This window comes from Dipodomys spectabilis, unplaced genomic scaffold (assembly GCF_019054845.1).
Source record: "Dipodomys spectabilis isolate Male_0828 unplaced genomic scaffold, ASM1905484v1 ptg000046l, whole genome shotgun sequence".
Classification (NCBI taxonomy): Eukaryota; Metazoa; Chordata; class Mammalia; order Rodentia; family Heteromyidae; genus Dipodomys; species Dipodomys spectabilis.
Window position 1 is genome coordinate 4,678,469 of NW_024870723.1, and position 20,410 is coordinate 4,698,878.

Here is a 20,410-nt window from a genome sequence, read left to right on the forward strand (position 1 = left end):
TCTCAAGTCACATCAGTGGACACACGTTGAGCTTTCCACCTGCATGGAGCACTTTGGCAAACATTGGAATTACAAATTAGTAAGACACCAAGATATTCTGTAAGAGAAATTCCATACCCCGATTTAATATAAAAATGCAACTTTTCTTATAAATAGTTTGCTCTATTGATTGTATGTTGAAATGAAAATGTTTTGGAGGTATTCTGTTTCATAAAATGTATTATTAAATTGATATTCCCTTTTTCCTTCTCTTTTTATTTATTTTTTTTTGTGAGTCGTGGGACTTGAACTCAGGAGCTAGGCACTGTCCCTCAACTTTTTCCCTCAAGGCTAATGCTTTACCAACTTGAGCCACAGCTCCACTCCCAGTTTTCTGGTGGTTAATTGAAGATAAAAGTCTCATGGCCTTTCCTGCTCAGGCTGGCTTTGAACCCAATCCTCAGATCTCAGCCTTCTGAGTATCTAGGAGTACATGTGTGGGCCATCAGCACCCAGCTTCCTTCTCCTTTTTATACACATGGCAGCAAGTAAATTTATAATGGGTAATATTTGGGGGCACATTTTGTTTTTGTTAACTAGTGATGGTAGAGAGAAACAGGTGTAAGATCATTTTGATACACCAGGTAAATAATCAAGGTGAAAATGAAGTGGAATGCAGACCAGAGCAAAGTACCCACATGGCTGTAGTAAATTCTATTCATTCTCTTCCTCAGCTCATAATCTGGTCTCTCCACGTAGATACCTTATAGAGAGGTGGTTCATTTTTCTCACACTGTTAAGAATTTTTCTGTTCTTCTTTTGACTAACTTCTATTACCCCTCAGGTGTCAACTAAGCCATCATCACCTCCTTTGGGAACCCTTTCCTCGACCCCCAAGGAACTACTTTGCCTTGGGTTAATAACTTTTTTTTTGGTCGGTCCTGGAGCTTGAACTCTAGTCCTGGGTGCTGTCCCTGAGCTCTTCAGCTCAAGGCAAGCACTCTACCACTTGAGCCACAGTGCCACTTCCAGTTTTCTGGTGGTTAATTGGAGATAAGAGTCTCAGGGACTTTCCCGCCTGGGCTGGCTTTGAACTAGCTTTGATCCTCAGATCTTGGCCTCCTGAGTAGTTAGGGTTACAGGCATGAGCCACCAGTGTCTGGAGGGTTAATCACTCTTATAGCATATAACCACAGTTTCTTTCATTTCTTTATCACATTTCCTGGTGATTTCTGTCTCCCCAGTAGAGCAAAACCACAGTGAGGTCAGAGAGTACATGAAAATCTCTTACTGCTGCCTATCCAGTACAATGTGGACACATATTTCCTGTGTAACCATTGAGTGAGGGCTTAGAGGTAAATAAATAAATACAGAAGTGGCCCCCCATAACAGAATTTGTTGATTGACATATCTGCCTCAACAACTGGACTAAAATCTTCCAGCCACAGAGATACACTGTTATCTAATAAGTTCATCTTCAGCTTCTATATGTCTAGGCTTTTCTTAAATTCACAGTAAATTTTCTCTTGTCTTCATGAGCCATTCACTGTTTTGCAGTAAGACATCACAGGTTTTACATTGGACCTGAGTAGATCTGGTTTAGAAACAACTTTATATCCCATTATAGTTTTTTGAATTCCACGAGCAGTGGATTACTGGGACAGTGAGTGGTACAGAGGTGGATCAAGAAATCAATTGGTCTTTCCAATGTTTCTAAAAATTCTCTAGGGATTTGATGAAAAGTAGATGCTCACATATCATTTGACGGACAAATGAACTGATGGATAGGTGGACAGACAATTGTGGGGATGGATGCTTTGAAAGACTGCTAGAGAACTAAATGATTAAGTAAATAGGCTAGGACATAGAGCCCTGAGACAGAAGAAATAAATATTCCTAATGTCAGCTCAAGCTCTCTTAGGGGCCTGTGCAACAGAAGGTGAAGCAAGCCATTTCCCTCTGGACTGAGAACTGGCAGATGCAAACCTTAGATCAAGAGGGGTTAATGGACTTCTTGCTGCATTATTAAGACTTAATTTCATGTTTATTAAGAGAATGTTCTGTTTGGAGTTTCTTTCCCACTTGGGCATTTCAACAAATTGCCTCTTCACCCCACATAGGCTTTGCTCAGTCTTCCTGTCCTCCAGGGGTTTTGCCTCACTCTCTCCAGTACCTCAGATGGTAACAAAAATGAGACTTGAACACACACAGGATGAGGAAGAGGTGAGGGATGATTCTTTTGCTTTCGAGTCAATAGGAAATGTTGCTCTTCTGAGCCCCCGTGGTTTATTCTCAGCCTTCCTCTCAGCAAAAAGAAGGCCTCTCAAAATGTGGTGTAGATGATAATAATTACACAACACACAGATATATACAAATGAGTTAAAACAGGCATCTGTGCAATGTACACATTTGCATACCTGTGAAAGCTCACACATAGGTACATAGTATAATGTGAGTACATGAGTACTATGCATATATGTTCATTCTCGTATAAACTAACTAATTCACCCACCTGCCTTGGACAACATTTGAAATCATGAATGCCACAGAGACACCCAAGCCTCAAAGTATTTCCACTGGCTAAAAAGTACAATCTTCAGACAGGCTATGAAAACTTACTACCTATATTCCTATGTAGGACTCCAGGCATAGAATTGGTCCTAAAAGCATTCTCAATAAGACTCATTTCATCAGAAATTTGAGAAATCCTAGAAATGCCCAGGTCAATGAACCTCTCATAGACATACTTCCCTTAATCCTATTTTTCTTCTTAAAATTCCAAAGGCAATTCTATAAATGTAGTTCAATGGCATAGAGTTTCCTATGCTGAAGACCATGGGCTTGATCTCCAGCAAAATGAAAGAATAGAGAAGAGAGGAGAGACGAGGACAAGAGAAGAGAGGATGGGAAGGGGGGGGAGGGGAGGGGAGGGGAGGAAAGGAGAGGAGAGGAAGCAAGCAAGCAAGCAAGCAAGCAAAAACTCAGCCAAACTAATGTATTCTCTTGCCTGTATGAGACAGCTTTAGGTTCATATTTTCTTTAATTATGTGCTTAGGAACTTATGTGACACCTCAATAGCTTATCATAGTGTTTCTTCTCAGTGAAATACAACGCTCTTGGGGCTGGGAATGTGGCTTAGTGGTAGAGTGCTTGCCTTGCATGCATGAAGCTCTGGGTTCAATTCCTCAGCACTACATAAACAGAAAAAGCCAAAAGTGGCGCTGTGGCTCCAGTGGTAGAGTGCTAGCCTTAAGCAAAACAAGAAGCTCAGGGATAGTGTGCAGGGCCTGAGTTCAAGCTCAGGACTGACAAAAACAAACAAATAAACAAACAAAAAAAGAAATACAGTGCTCTTGGAAAAAAACTATAACAACTAACATTTTTCTACACTTCTTTATATATACAGAAAGGAAAACATATCCAGGCAGAAAAGTGACTTTCTGTATTCTTCCTACTTATCTAGTGAGTGTCAGGAATGAGCTTTCATCCTGGATTCCCCCCACACAATTTTTTCTTCATTAAATAATAGTAATAATAATTGTAAGAAGAATGTAATGACAATAGTAATAATAATAAGAATAATCATAATAACAATAATTTGTTAGATACACAAAATACTTTTATTTCACCCATTGTTTCATGCATTATGGAAGTATAGTTATTATGATTAGTTACAAAAGAGGAAATCAAGGCCAGAAACCTGAGTTACTTGTAGAAGTGACAGTAAGCTGATGGACATTAGGGGAAGGGCAGAAAACAAAGTGATCAAAGCCCAGAGGCTTTTCTTCATTTACTAAACCTCCCCCATTCATATCTCTACCAGCACGTAAGAGGCCCTCGGAAGTACATTTCATGAGAGAATGAATGAAATGAAAATGTGACAAGATCACACATAGTTTCTGGTGCACAGCATTTGATCAGTGATGCATCTATCTCTTCCTTTTCCTTGCCTTCCTTGCTCAGAATAGAGAGTAGAGTGAACATTAAAACCTGCTGTCCAACACTGGATTTCAATCCAAAGCTTTGCATATTTTAAAATGTGTGTTGTAAAAACAGGAGAAGAACAAGGCTCTGTGAATAATTTACCACTTTGCCTTGAAGAAATTAAAAATATATTTCATGAAGAAAGGAAAGTCTTTGTTACTTGGAATTTCCAGGGACTGAAATTGGAGCACAGCTTTTCATAGAAGAATTGAATTACTTACAACCTATTTTTTTTCCAAGTGAGATGGGAGGGTGGGAGACATCTAAAGGAAATGGTATAGATTGCTGCTACACTCAGTGTGGCACTTTCCGTAGGGTATAATTTATACTAATGATTACACAAACTCCTATTTAATTTAGTATCTGATTAGTCAAACAGCAGACAATAGTTACATGCTGATTAGTTGGTTTCTGGACTGGGTGGGTAGTTTGGTGTGTAAATAAGGTGGATAATGAAACCATTAGTAGGTAACTAGGTAACTAGAAGAACTAGATAACTAGATGAATTAGATAACTAGATGGGCATATAGTTTAGGTTGCTGTGGCCAGAAAATCTTAACTTCAAAATTTAGCTTTTCCACGTATTAGCTCTGCTTCCACTAGGTCCCATTCATCTTATTTGAACAGCAAAGTAGCACCATTTAACTTGCTGTTGTGAAAACCACAGACCATAGGATCCCTGGTGTACAGCTAGTAGTCATTAGTTATTACCACTGTAAGAACGATGTGAATTTATCTCCCCTTACAACCTCCACATAACCAATGTGTCCACCTCATCTTCTTCAGAATATGCACTGTATGCTCAAGCCAAGATGGGGCTTCTACCCTTTATCTAGCCAGCTCCTGATAAACTAAACTGCTAATACCTCCATGAAGCTTGTGCTGACTGCTACAGTGTACAGTGCTTTACTCTCCTCTGAAAACATCCCCTGTTCAAAACCATACTTCAGTCTACTCTGTGTCTGTCAATGTGTTATCTTCTTGGGATGGGCTATGACTAAATTCACCTTTGCAACTTTCTGAAAAGGTGCTATGTCACCAGTGGGGTTTTGGGAAGTTCAGTGGACCAAGCCACTGTGGAAAATAAAAAAGATCTGATGCCTAAAGAACTGTAGCTCATAATATCAAATGATGCACACAGGTAATTCCCTTAAGGTTCCGAATGTCATCTCCCTATTGGTCTGTACCATCTCCCAATTGTCTTTGCATTACTCTACTCTGTTTTATTTAGCTCCTTTGTCTCATTCCCTCAAAGACGGTGTGGTTGTTGTATGGAGGGTGTGGAAGGTTGGCTAGAGCAAAGCAACTGGGCTATATTCCAAGCCAAACGGGATACAAATGATAGCTCATTTTAAAAATCATATCTCAAAACAGATGTCAGCCCCTAAGGTAGACTTAAACAAGCAAAAGCAAGTCCCTGAATAACATCTAAAATTTGATTTGTTTTCCCCCCTGGGATTAAATTGCATCCCAAAGAGACAAAAACAATGATCAGATTAATCACTATTAACAGTGACAATGCCAAACAAAACAAAACCAACTTAAAAAAAAAAAAACAGGCATATGACTGCAAAAGTTAGTAAATATTTAAATTTGACTTTCCCATTGACCTGAAAGATCTATGAAGATATGGGTATAATTAAGGCAATACCGTTCTCAAAGCAATATATATTTTGAGTAATATCCAGTGGTAGAAAGACACTTCCCCTCCTCCAGAAAAAAAGGTGGTGCTGATGGGACATTCTATTCTCCTCACACCCAAAATCCAGAATCATGGCAGAGATATTGTCTAGTGGCTACTGACCTACCTCCCAATGTAGCAGAGATGAGGAGATGGGTGCCGTACTTTTTGATGATGGTATCGATGAACTGCTGAGTTGTGGGTCTCCTGCCAAGCAGACGGATGCTCCTTTGAAACTCCGGCATGAGGGGCAGTGGATGACGGACCAGATCTCTCCTTTCAATGGCTGTATTCCTCACCTTCCAACGGGCAAACTCCCTGGGCAGGGGAGATAAGCAATACTCTTCAACTTTCGGTTTCTGAGTTAAAGCCCATCCAACCATCCCTGTGGGTATCACCTTAGGTGAGAGTGTCTAGATTACTTTCAATGTTTGCCTAACAAGGCTTTTCAGCCAGCAGACAGTTATTGGGTGCTACTCTCATCATTGAGATACTGCACCTCAGTGGCGGGGGTGGGGTGGGGAGGGGTGGGGATGGGGGGTTGTAGTTGAAGGGATGGTAGGGGGAAAACAAAGGTGGAGGCAACAAAGCTGGATAAGAAATATACTCATTACCTTGCTCATGTAACTGTAACCCCTCTGTACAGTATTTTCACAATAAAAAACATTAACAAAAGGGAGAGAGAAGTAAAAAAAAGTCACTTTTGCTAGGTTCCAGGTAGAGGCTGAGTTTAAAGAAAGAGTAGTGATGATGATGATGATGATGATGATGATGACTGGGACTATGAGCTAGATATTTTCATACTGCAGAAGAATAGCACATCTCATTTCTTACCTAACTATATCAAATCAGGAGTGTGTCAGGGATCTACTAACTCTGCTTCAACTCATAGGAACTTTCTCTCCATCCTTCTCTATTTGCTGGTTTATCACATTCTCCAGGCTAATTGACACTATGGTGATAGAATCTCCTCGAGTACTCTGTGCCCTGCCTCTGTAAACACTTAAGTACCTGTTATATAGAAATAATCATAACAATAGTTGATGGATGAATAAATAGAGCAGAGAAGGAGGAAGGGGAGTTACAAGAGAAGGAGGCAAGATGTACAATAATGAATAAGACCTAAGGCATGAAACCACCTGAAATCAATCCATGACATTTCAGAAACTAAGCTTTAACTCTAGAGCTCTTTTATATCCAAAATTCAAGGATGAATTGACTGAGTACTTACTATTTGGAAGAAATTAAACCATGCTCTGATGATGCTATGATTCAAGTGTAATTTTTCCATCATCAGTAAATGACGGAGACAATAAAGACAGAAGAATCATTGAATTTGGGAATCTAAGTCTCTTTGGTGTCCAGAACATGCCAGGTCTTGTCTGTGTCTCTCAGAGCCACTTGAAATTTAGGTGGTGCAAAGTTAGGCAAAGCATATCCTTTCTCTCAACCTACATTTCTTCATCTATAAAAATCCAATTCATGGCATCTATTTCCTCCTATTGGTGCAGGGATCACAGGAAAGACAATGTAAAATGATACCTCTGGAAACTGAAAGGCACTGACCTAATGTGAAGTTACTGTTTTATAACTTTCTTTCCTCACAAATTCCCAGGTATGTACATTCAAGTTATTAAAGGTGTCAAGACAGTGAACAAGAGCATGCACACTGAAATATAATAGGACTTGGTTCAGATTGCTTTGCCTTAGATAACAGTCTCCCTTCTTACCACGATGAAACTCCCCTGGAGAGACCAACTTGCTTGAGTTACATAGTCTCAGTCCCTTGAGAAAAACAGACTATCCAAGGGTCCATAAGGTCAGTCTAGATAAATGATGAGAACCAGAGTTTAATGAAAAGGTCTCTTTCTCCTGCCACAGTATGGGAGAGACAAATGAAGAAAGGGCCATAGGGCAAAAGAACGGGAGGGGGTGCTGAAGGAAACAGGGTAGGAATCAGGACAGAACATGCTCCTGTAATTCAGTGGCAGAGTTTGACCCCTGGATCACCAAAAACAGGATCTAAAAGAAGGCTGGAATCAGAATATATCTCCAGGCTTCAGTACTTAGAATCTTTTTCTGCATAAGAAATCTCACTTCATAGCTCTTCACGTAGTTCAACTTCTATATGATAGGCACTTGAGCCAATCAACTGTGCTCAACAGAGCCCTGACAGTCACCTGTGAGGTGATCATTAAGAAAAGCACAGTCTGTCAGGTAAGACAAAGCTTTTCCAGTTTATCATAAATTAAGGGCTATAGAATACAGAATGTGGAGCACAGGTGCCTCAGGCCCCTGAAGGAATCTGTAGAGAAGAGGCCTTCGAAGACTCCAGGTTTGAAATCTACAGAGGATTTAGACAAAGTTTTTTTTTTTAATAGCCACATCAAGGCAACTGCAGGAGCAGAGCAAGCAATAGGGGGATTCAGAATGTGCTAGGCAAAGAGCAGAGCAGAAGAGGAGTCTGAAGAAGGAAGTAAAGAGGGAATGGGATGAAGCCAGTGTGCAACCAGAGTTCACAGAGAGGGACTGGCTGACAGACAGCTGTATGCACGTGATGGGGAGCTTGTGAAATGAGTCCCAATGAGACCAATATTACCAACTTGAAGTGATGGAACGCCACCTTTATGGTTAGGCTGCAAAATGCTGACATTTTCATCTGTTCTCTATTGCTCTCCAGTGATGTTTATGTTTTGTTTTGTTTTGTGTTTGTCGGTTATGGGGCTTGAACTCTGGGCCTGGGCGCTGTCCCTCAGCTCTTCAGCTCAAGGCTAGCACTCTGCCACTTGAGCCACAGTGCCACTTCCAGCTTTTTCTGCTTATGTGGTGCTGAGGAATCCAACCCAGGGCCTCATGCATGCAAGCACTCTATTACTGAGCCACCTTCCCAATCCCATCTAGTGATGATTTTGATGGTTGTGATGGTTCTTTCTTTTTTTTAATTTTCTGAGCCAGCCTTGGGGTTTGAACACAAGGCCTGGGCACTGACCCTGAGCATTTTTTGCTCAAGGTTAGCACTCTATCACTTGACTCAGATCTACTTCTAGATGTGGGAGATAAAGAGTCTCAAAGACTTTCCTGCCTAAGTTGGCTTCACACTGCAGTTCGTAAATCTCAGACTCCAGAGTAGCTAGGATTATAGGACTGAGTCACCGTGGTTTCCTTCTTTTTTCTCTCTCTGGTTCTCACTCTCATTCTTGATCTCTTACTTACTCATTCATGCCATGTTGCTTGAAGCCCGTGGAGAGAACCACAGAGCAAGCACCCAAGAGAACTCTGAAGCCCATAGTTTTCAAGGACCTCGTGTCACAAGTCAATCCCAAGAGTGACTAGGTATATGAACTGATAAACAGACCCTTCCCACTGAATCCTCAGAACTTAGGCCCATGAAAGACCCAGAGAGAATGCACTCAGGTCCCCAACCCCTGGAGAATGTTCTATAATAGTGCTATTTCAGTTATTAAATTGTGGACTGATGTTTTTGACTTCTTGAGCAGTCATTGGTGAGAAGCATGTGGCTGTGAGAATTGCAAAATGCATCTGAGGCGAAGAATCTTTCCTCAATAGCTTACCCATAAAATGTACATGCACACAAAATTTTGAAAATAGATAGATATGTTATGCATATATATTTTAAATATACAGTTATATAAAATATATATTGTATATATGATATCTATTTAGAACTTACTCATTAGTTTGCTCTTATTTTCATATTATCATGCCAATATTGTTCCAAATTAATATTTATATATAATTCAGAGAGATCAAGCAACTTGCTAAAAATTACCCAACTAGTCACTGGTAGAACTGTGCGTAGAAAAGCTATATCCTAATTATCCTTATTCTTAAGTCTCTCTTGTAACATATATCTTGAGCAAGAGAATATAAAAATCTTGTAAATCAATATCAACCTAATGAGATGGGACCACCCCCAATAAATTACAGAGCCATGAATTAGTTCTTTCTTTCTTTCTTTCTTTTCTTCCTTCTTTCTTTCCTTCTTTCTTTCCTTCTTTCTTTTTCTTTCTTTCTTTTCTTCCTTCTTTCCTTCTTTCTTCTTTCTTTCTTTCTTTCTTTCTTTCTTTCTTTCTTTCTTTCTTTCCTTCTTTCTTTCTTCTCTCCCTTCTTTTCTTCCTTTCTTTCTTCCCTCCTTCCCTCCCTCTCTCCCTCCCTTCCTTCCTTTCTGTTTTCATTCATTATATCTATTTCTTGGAAGGAAAGAACAAAAGAAGGAAGGAAGGCAATTCCTCCCCCTAGAGCTGATGCAAGACCCTCATGAAAGAATGCGTATGACAAGCTGAGCATGGAACCAGATCCTTGGAATAAGCTTGGAAACAGATATTATAAACCATTAGGACCAGGTAAGGTCCTAATGAGCCTGCTTGCTCAGCACCATGGACAGAGTTCATGCTTCCCAAAGCAGGCATGCTATTGCTTAACAAAAAACAACAACAACAAAGGAGACAACAATGCTTGATAAGAAATGTACTCATTACCTTGTTCATGTAACTATAACCCCTCCTCTGTACAGTATTCTCACAATTAAAAACTTATTAAATAAAAAACTACCATCTGCAAATTAGACAAGAAATGTATACTTATTACCTTATTTATGTAACTGTAACCCCTCTGTACATCACCTTGTCAAGAAAAAAGAAAGAAAAAAGAAAACTACCATCTGCTATTGCAATGTTAGTTTTTTAAAAAAAACATACAGAATTCTGCAGCGAGCTTGTGTATGGGCAGTGAAGGCTGGATAAATGGGATTTCATCAAGCTGAAGAGTTTTTGCATGGCAAAAGGACATAGATAGCAAGATAAATAGAAAGCCTACAGAGTGGGAGAAGATCTTCACTAGCTATACATCAGAATAAGAAATGGGACTCATATCTAAATTTCACTTAGAGCTCCAAAAATTAAACTCTTCAAAAACAAATCCTCAAAGATACAACAACTCAATGAATAAATGGGCTAAAGACTTACAGAGGGACTTCCCTGAAGAAGAAATAAGAATGGCCAATAGACATAGGAAGAAGTGTTCAACATCTCTCACCATATAAGAAATGCAGATCAAAACAACGTTGAGATTCCACCCCATTCCAGTTAGAATGGCCATTATGAAGAAAACTAATAATAAGAGATGCTGGTGGGGATGTAGCCAAAAGGAAACACTACTACACTGTTCGTGGGAATGTAAACTAATTCAACCACTCTGAAAAGCAATATGGAGGTTTCTCAAAAGACTAAACAGATCTTCCCTATGACCCAGCAATCCCACTCCTGGGCATTTACCTACATGACCACAAACCATCTTCCCCTAATGCCACCAGCACAACCATTTCACTGCAGCATTTACCATGTCTCAGACCTGCAATCAACCTATATGCCCCTTAGTAGATGAATGGATCAAGAAAATATGGTACATGTACACAATGGAATTCTATGATTGCATCAGAAAGAATGGCATTGCCCCATTCAAAAGGAAATGGGAAGATTTGGAAAAAAATATTTTAAGCAAAGTAAGCCAGACCCAAAGAAATATAGGCTGCATGGGTTTCCTTATTTTAAATAATTAGAATATGTCTATAAATCTACAAGTCAATCCAATGGATAGTAAAAGACAAATAATTACACTTGGACATGATTAATTAAGCATCTGCACACTGAGAACAAAGGAGGATATTCTTAGGAGAGGATCATAATGACTCAATAGCTAGGTGTGTGCGACCATATAAAAGGATGCTTATTGAAATGAACTCCTAAGAAATGGAAACAAAAAGGTTTTCTGGTTGTTTTTTTTTTTTTTTTACTGTTTACAGTTATTACTTTTTTCTTTTTTCTACTTTGATTTATTCCCTGTTGTCACTGTTTTAGAGTTCTGTACCCTTGTTTTGAATATAAATTTATCTGATTTGTGGAAGGGAAGGGAATCACAGAAACAGGGGGACAAAAGGTGAACCAATTCAACAGTGATACTCACCGGATGCTATGTTGGAAATGAACTTTACAACTTGTGGGGGGGAGATGTATTGGGGAAGTAGGAAGAAATGAGAGAGTGCATAACAATGTTCAAAAAGAAATATACTCATTATCTTACTTATGTAGCTGTAACCCCTTCCATACATCACCTTTACAATAAAATTTAAAGTAAAACATAAAATCATGCAGAAAGCCAGGTGTTAGTGGCTCATACCTATAATCCTAGCTAGTCAGGAGGCTGAGAGCTGAGAATTGCAATCGGAAGCCAGCCCAGGCAGGAAAGTCAATGAGACACTTATCTCCAATTAACCACCAAAAATGCCAGAGTAGATCTGTGGCTCAAGTGGCAGAGTGCTAGCCTTGAGCAATAAAATTCAGGGACAGCGTCCGCAGTACCAGTACCAAAAAAATCATGCAGAGAACCAAGAGAAGGGTCGCTGGCATAGTCTGGAGAATTGAGTGAGTGCAAGTGGAAATGGCTAGAAATCCACCTGTAGAAGATGAAGTTTGAAAGCAACAACATTAAACCAAAGATGGATGGAAGGTATTTCAGGAAGAATAAGTTATTCGTTTGAAGTGGGTAACAATGGAAGATGGTGAGATGTTGGACAGAACTTATGTGTTTGTATGTGTGTGTTGTGTGTGTGTATGTATGCACATGTGCACAGCCACAGGTACATGTAAAAGGTAAGATGTAAAAGCAGTTACCTTAGGGACTACAGACTAAAGGACTGTCAAGCTATGTGCTTAGATTTCAGCCTGTAATCACTGTTGTTAGTCGTCAACAATCTGGACTATAAACTGCTATAATGATGGAGTTCAGGTGATCTATAACCATTCAAGTGATGTGAAGCAAACACTGCCATCCTCATGCCATCACCATGGAATTCTTTACCAAGATCCCCTTGGTAAGAACACTTAGATCTATTCTGAAGTAGATAGAAACATTGAAGCCAAAAGCAAGGAACTGGCAAATCAAAAAATTCAGTACTGACTATTTTGTCTGGTCCTAAGGACAGGGCAGTAAACAAGACTGATAAAGTGATGCTCTGAAACCAACATGTGTCAGGGAAAGAAATTCACCTAGACAAATAGAATAAAGAAGGGAATGTCCAAAGGCACAGAGGGTCTGTTTTATATAGAGGTCTGAAAAGCTCTTTCTGATTGTGTGGTCTTTGAAGAGATACTTGAAGGGAAATAACAAAATGCTGAAATAAAGAAACAGGTTGACCCATTTTAACAATGAGGCATACAAGACACTGTGTTGAAACGAACTTTAGAACTTTTGTGGGGAGACGGATGATAGGGGAAAAATAAAGGCGGGGGTAATGATGTTCCATAGGAAATGTACTCATTACCTTACTCGTGTAACTGTACCTCTCTGTACAATATCTTTACAAAAAAAAACTCACACTGGGGCTGGGAAGGTGGCTCAGTGGTAGAGCGCTTGCCTTGTATGCATGAGGCTCTGGGTTCCATTCCTCAGCACCCCATAAGCAAAAAGAAAAAAAAGCCAGAAGTGGTGTTGTGGCTCAAGTGGTAGAGCGCTAGCCTTGAGCTGAAGAGCTGAGGGACAGCGCCCAGGCCCAGAGTTCAGGCCCACGACTGGACCCAAAAAAACCAAAACAAAACAAAACAAAAACTCACATGAAAGAGGAGGAGGAGGAGAAGGAGGAGGAAGAAGGGGAGGAGGAGGAGGAAAGACCCTGTGGCCCTCTAGGGGTGGAAGAAAACATTAAGATGAAGAAGCAGCAAGTTCAAGTTCAAGGGTCTTGAGGTAGGAATGTACTCCTGCCAAGTAGGAAGCAAGATTAAATAAATAGATGAGTAGAAAAGTTGAGATAAAAGACAGGATGATGGTAAGAATCTCTGAAAGGGGGTAGACATCGATCTCTAAAGGCTTTCTGGCCTTGGCAAAGTCTTCTCATTTTAAAATTCTAAGCCACATGAAAAGTGAAAAGAAGTTGAACAGACATGAAAAAAAAGGGAGGAAAAAATTTTCATGTAAAAATGTTGTCATAGTAAATACTTGAGGCCTTTTTGCCAAGCACCCTATGATATGAAGCAGCAATAGATAATATATAAATAAGTGGATGGCTGTGTTCCAATAAAATTTTATGTATAAAGATGAGTAGCAAGCCAGGTCCCAGTGGCTCACACCTGTAGTCCTAGCTACTCAAGAGGCTGAGATCTGAGGATCACAGTTCAAAGCCAGGAAAGTCCCAGAAGCTCTTATCTCCAATTAACCACCAGAAAACCGAAAGTGCCACTGTGGCTCAAGTAGTAGAGTGTTCACCTTGAGCTGAAGAGCTCAGGGACAGTACCCAGATCCAGAGTTCAAACCTCATGACAGACAAAAACATTTTGTTGGTCTGATTTGGCTCACAGATTATATGTATCTTCTAAAAGCTTCATTCTGACTCCATTCATAGTAACTATCAAATCAAAACAGTTCACGAATAGGAAGGCTGAATGCCAAGAGATTGTCCAAAACCAGACAGGAGAAGACCATTAGGACTAAGTCAGAGCCTAGTGTTCCTGACTTCAAGTGCAGAACCCTTTCATGTACCCTGCCACCTGAAAACAAGCAAAATGGAAATATGGAAAAGCAAGCAAGGAAGCTTTGCTTGCCATATCCGATTGATCTGCTGGCCCAGGAATAATTTCATGTGAATTCCTAATGCATTGAGCACAACATAAATACGTTTCCTTCTGAATCCACAGAGCAAACAAATTCCCCTTGGAGGTGATGCAGAGCTCACAATGGTGTAAGATCGGCAGAATATACTCCGCCAATTAAGCATCCCAGCAGGGTAGGTGAACCAATTAGGCTTAGATTAAAAAAAAAAAGAGGATCTTGGATGGAAGGCATGGGGTGTCTGTAGCAAGACCCATCCCGCAAGGGGGGCTGGAGGCAGGAGGGCTGGTGATGACAAGGGATCCAGAATTCAAGAAGACAGGAGCCAGGGGGGCAGGGATTAAGATGAGACTGAGAGAAAAAAATAGGTCTTTTTTTTAAATTTTAAAACTAAGCATTTCCCTTATAAGAACTGTTCTTTATCTTCACTACTCTACGCTCTCCTGTGCACACATATACTCATGTTCTTGCGTTCATCCTGTCTCATCTGTCTTTGTCTCCTCTCTCTCTCTCTCTCTCTCTCTCTCTCTCTCTCTCTCTCTCTCTCTCTCTCTCTCTCTCTCTCTCTCTCTCTCTCTCTGTCTCACTGTACTAAAGAGGGAAAAGGAACAAAAAAATACTAGGGAGATCTGGCTCCATGTTCTTAAAAGGTATTTCCCCTCCTGAATTTTCCCCTCCTGAATATCCTTGCCTCCACCTGTGAAATGAGGTGGTGATGGAGCTAGTTCATATTCAACCCTGTCTCCTTCAGACCAGGGTCCAGAGGTAACAAATCCTGGTTTACAGCCCCACTCTGCTATCTACTGCTTCGATTCCACAAAGCCTAAATGAAAGGTACCTTAGGCAAATGGATTTGAGATTACATTAAATCACAAAGCTCAGTACCTAGTACAAAAGCAGCCCTCAATAAAATAGGAGCGTTAAAGGTATTTCTGGCATTATCATTGACATTATAATTATATGAGAGGCTCCAATAGGAAGTTTTGGTGACTCTGGCTGGGTGGTTGGACACAAAGGGAGAAGCAGTTATATGCTCTTTTAAAAGCTGCTAGTGCATGATAAGAAATGTACTCATGACCTTGCTCATGTAATTGTAACCCCTCTGTACGGTATTTTCACAATAAAAAAAAAGATTGCAAAAACAAAAAACAAAACAAAAGAAAAAACTGCTAGTAGATAGAACTTGGAAGGAAAGTGGATTTGATTCTTTTGAAATGTATTGAAACTATTAAGATTGAGTTTAAGTATTAGAATAATAACTTACATACTACAACTACATGGATCCAAACACTATCCTAAGAGAGTTAAATGATGCTGCAAGATTTCTTTGTAAATGGTAACAGAGTGTGAGTTATGTTTAGCTGCTGCTGCTGTTCTTAGTATTTCTTATTAGTTGCAAAGGAAACATTTACGATTTTGATGCTTCTGTTGAATGAAAATGTGCATTTGGTTTCCTCATCTGTGAAAAGGGGTAAGGAAGCAAGTCCAGGTCTTCTAGTCCACATGATCTGGATTCATGATCATTTCCTGTTATTTCCTAGACAACTGAGGCTACTAATGACCTCTGAATAGGTAAAGGGTTTTTTCCCCTCTTTTTCACAATATATGTTTTATGTCTTATTTGTTTATTAAATTTGATTTCCCTGCAGACAAAGTTGGAGGTTTTGTTTTTGTTTTTTTCAAAAACACTTATCTTAAAAGCTTTGAATGCAGAGAAATAGTTAATAGAAAGGGATAAATGTGGAGGAAAAAAAAGTTTGGGTTAAAATGACATACAAATGCATTCTGTCAAATCCTGAAACTCAATGAACACCAACTACCAGCACCTCTGAGGTTCCGTGCTTTCAAAGGACAAAGGGAAATTCCTGCCCAAAAGAAAAAAACACTGAAGTCAGGCAGTAGAGTTATGGTTCACAATGGCTGGAGAAATGTAGATCTGTGGGATCTTCACAGTGAGGTGCAAACATCTCCACTCTCTGCATCAGCTAGCTAGTACTGTCAAGTGACATCCTCACCCAAAAAGTACCCCCAAGTGAATCTGACTTGCCTGAGGCAGTTAAATGCAGATTGGGAAGCACTGTCAGCATGGCAATTCTGGGAGGTCAAATACATTATCATCTAAGCTATGTGCTTCTCTGGTGGTGGTCTGACTTCATCCAAGGTTTCATTTTAGAATATTTTATAGACTCTGTGCCCCCACTAAATGTTTGTTGAAAAAATGATTGATTACAGTTATGGGATGCTTGCATTTTGTTTATTCCTGGATGACTTATCCCTTTGGTTGTATTAACTAATCATTTGCAACTGGAATTAAAAAAAAAAAAAAAGGAAGCCTCTGTGTATCAGGGTGATGGAGGAGAATCCTGGGAAATGCTTCTATTATTGTGAGCAGCAAATTATCCCCAGAGATAAACAAGGGGAATCACAGCGAAGGAGAGGAAGGAGATGAAATCACTGAGCTGAGAGGAGGAGCGAACGAGGGCATTGCTCTTGCCTGCTGATTCCAGTCCCTCCCTGCAGATCCCCAGCCAGCTCAGAGAAAGGTGAAGCCAAGGGCACATGTGAAGTAGAAATGATGCATTTTAACGAATAAGGGTGTTGGTGCCAAGTCTCCTGCCTGCATTCCTGCCCCAGAACCTAAGTGAGAGGGCCGGCTGAGAAGCTTTACCATCTAAGCAGTTCCCTTTGAGCCTGTCGACCCAGGAGAAGAAAACTAAAAAGAAAAGGAAGGAAAGAAGGAAGGAAGGAAGGAAGGAAGGAAGGAAGGAAGGAAGGAAGGAAGGAAGGAAGGAAGGAAGGAAGGAAGGAAGGAAGGAGGGAGGGAGGGAGGGAGAGAGGGAAGGAAGGAAGGAAGGATTGGAGGGAGGGAGGGAGGGAAGGAAGGAGGGAGGGAGGGAGGGGAAGGAAAGGACTACCTCTGAAAGTGTGATTATGAGTAGTGCTGTTTTAATTCCAAGCAAAGACAAAGACTGACTTTATAGAACAAAATAATTCTTCCTGTGGTTCGCATATAAGTCTAATTTTCAAAGTGTGATGATTTAAGTCATGACACTTTTATTCTCACGATGGCTCTGGAGGTTCTTAAGGGAACAAAGTTCAGAGAAAGGGAAGAATCTGATCCAGAGAAAGAATGCTGGAAGTAAGCTTTGCCTTCCTCCTGGAGAAGAAAAAGTAGAGCAACTCAGGGGCTTGAGCTATGTTCATGTTACATGAGCATTGTGCCATACAAACAAGAGAGATTCTAATGGAGCATAGATACTGGGAACAGAGGGTTCATGAGGACAGAATTGGAACCAAGGATGCTTGGCACTCTCTTGCTTCATTTTCACTGTGGCTGTTCTTTATCCAGCAGACCCCAGGCACTGAAGGTGATTGTATAATCTCTTCCCACACAGAACCAGAAATATCTGGAAGGAAGGACCTTCAGAGGGATCATCCAAGGCAACCGTGTTGTTTCACACCTGAGAATCCAGATCCAGATTAAGACAGTGGCTTTCTCAGGTCCCAGCACGAAGGAACAGTCAGGGGGACAGATTCAGTATTTCCAACTGAAATTCAATGTAGGTCACCACCCGATCTCATGATTAGCATATGTGAAGTCTGTTACAAATCTCTGCTATAGAGGTTTTATTTTAAAATCTTTCCAAGAACTTAGAAGATGGAGGCAATTGGCCATCACATCACAAGCAGAGGAAAAGGAAGCCAAGGCAGTACAAGCCACTTGGCCAAATCCAGCCAGGACTGCCACAGAAGTCTCTGCCCTGCTTCTTCCCACTGCTGCCTCCTTTGCTCATTCTAGAGTCACCATAGGTATGGAGAAGGGTCGTTGATTCTCCCAAATTCTTACCCAAAATTCCCTGCCACACTCCACAGAAGAAACACCTGAGGTCAAAACCCAACAAAGGCTTATCCCCTGAGCATCTGAAAAGGGCATACAAAGAGGTCCTTTCCCCAAGACACTGAGGAATCATGGGACAAACCCAAATTTTACAGCCAGATAGATCTGGCTCTGAATCCCAGCAGAGAGCTGAAGTGACCCTGTGTAGATCCTTAGGATCTCTGAACTTCTTCCTTAAGAGCAACAGAAATCTTAGTACTTACCTTGCAGGGTTGCTGGAAGGATGAATCATAATGAATTCAATTAATCTGGTACTAGAAGCTACTCAATAAATGTTATCTATTTATCCTTTGGCAAGGCACTCTTAAAAGGTAGTTTGTCGTCAAACACATAACTTTTAATGGATATTTTAAATGATCTTAATATGCCTATGGGCTCCCGGGATTAAACGAACTGCATATAAATAAAATATTTAAAATTCTGTTTACACGATTTGTCGCCCTGCTTATTTCCAAAGCATCCATTGTGAAAGCATGACTCATAACTAAATATAGATTAATAAAAGTTTGGAGCAGCAATTATTTTCCAATTATCATAAATCCCATTAAATATTGCAATTAGATGAATTTTCTCTTTCAGATCACAAAATTTAAAAGCTCCAAGGAAGCACAGTGACTCTCTTCACCACTGCTTTCAATCTCCAGATGGAAATACAGAGACTCTGAGAGGAGAGATAATTTTCTCAGAGACACTCGGCTGTCAACAAGCAGTACTGGTTTGAAAATTTGGCTCTTGAACATCAGGCTTCTGCTTGTTGCCCTCTGCTGTGGTACATCCTTTTAGGAAAAAACTTAAACAACTTTTCCCTTAGCAAGTAAAGCCATTTCTTTCTTTTGCTAAAATATTTTAGAGTTCGTATTGTACTTCTGCCTTTAGATTCTCAGCTAGACCATTCTTCCATTTTCTTATTTAGAAACCTTCCTTTGCCTGCGTTAAGTGAGTTAACAAATATACTTTTCTTCAACTCATTTTTATACACATTCATTAAATTTTTGGCCCTATATCAGGAACTGGGGATCTAGGACCATCAAGTCGTTAAAAACTAATGAGCTCATGAGTGGACAAACTATAAAACAATCACATTCATTTGAGTAAATGTGGCTTTGTCTAAGATTGCTTTTGAATTGCAATGCAGAGTGGCAAACCTGCAGTGTGACCCCAATAAAGCCCACAAAGTCTCAATGTTCATGATTCGACCCTTTATAGGAGAAAACATGCTGATCCTGATTTAGCTGTTGACCTGCTCAGTCAAACTGTACTCTAAAAAAGCAATCAAGGATGCCAGATTAAAGATTTATAAATGGAGCAACTAAATGATCAATAGATTCAGAATAATTTTTGTTTGCTCACTATATTCTGTTTTATTTATTTTTTGGCAAAACAGTTCCCTGTTACAAGAATATTTGAAAACTTTTGGCTAAAGAAAATTTTAAAAATAAGAATGTTTTCAAAAATAGCTTTATTGGAGCAACTTTATGTTTTATCTTTCATTTTTGTTGTTGTTCCTGTTTGTTTTTGAGACAGGATCTTTCTAGATTGGCCATGAACTTACTATGTAACCTAGGTTGGCCTTAACCTAGCAATCGTCCCATTTCAGGCTCCCAAGTGCTGTAATTACATTGGAACAATTTTAAGTCTAAAGAGGAATCATTGTTTAAATTTGCATTAGAGAAAAAAATTAAAAATATATAATTTTTATAATATATAAAGTATGTAATAAAAGTAAACATTATATAAATAATATAGAAATGTATTATTATATTATGTAATAAATAATATATAAATATATACAACATGTAATAAATATAAAATATTTTTTATAATATATATATATATAAGTACATAATTTTAAAAAGTGATCACTCCTGAGTTAAAGGGAAAACATTTAAGTAGGACTGATACAGTGAGGTAATTTAAAAATTCCCTGGAGGGCATTTAAAGCATTCTTAGAAGTATTTGATTGTTTGAACATCACAAAAAAGAAAAGACACATGCCAGATTTCCAACCTGGGATCTGATGACTTGCAGTGACCTCCAAAGTTGACTCCACATGCTACAGCCAACAATAACCAGACATCACTGCCAGGCAGGTAAATAAATCCCTGCTCAAGAAAGTAAGCTCTTTCTTCCTAGCAGAACAGAAGAGGCTGATCTGGCACACTGAGAAATCCCGGTCTTTATTGAAGCATCATTTGCATAATTAATAGGCAAATATGCTGATGGGAAGGATTCAGAATCCAAGTGATTAG

General features: G+C 39.7%; 1 protein-coding gene across 1 annotated transcript in view; it reads right to left on the reverse strand.

Annotated features, from left to right (window-relative positions):
* Brinp1 (BMP/retinoic acid inducible neural specific 1) overlaps positions 1–20,410 on the reverse strand; it is a 132,537-nt gene that overhangs the window by 63,615 nt on the left and 48,512 nt on the right. The window contains exon 2 of the mRNA XM_042678734.1: positions 5,772–5,962. Coding sequence (XP_042534668.1) covers positions 5,772–5,962 — 191 coding nt within the window. The remainder of the gene's footprint in view (positions 1–5,771; positions 5,963–20,410) is intronic.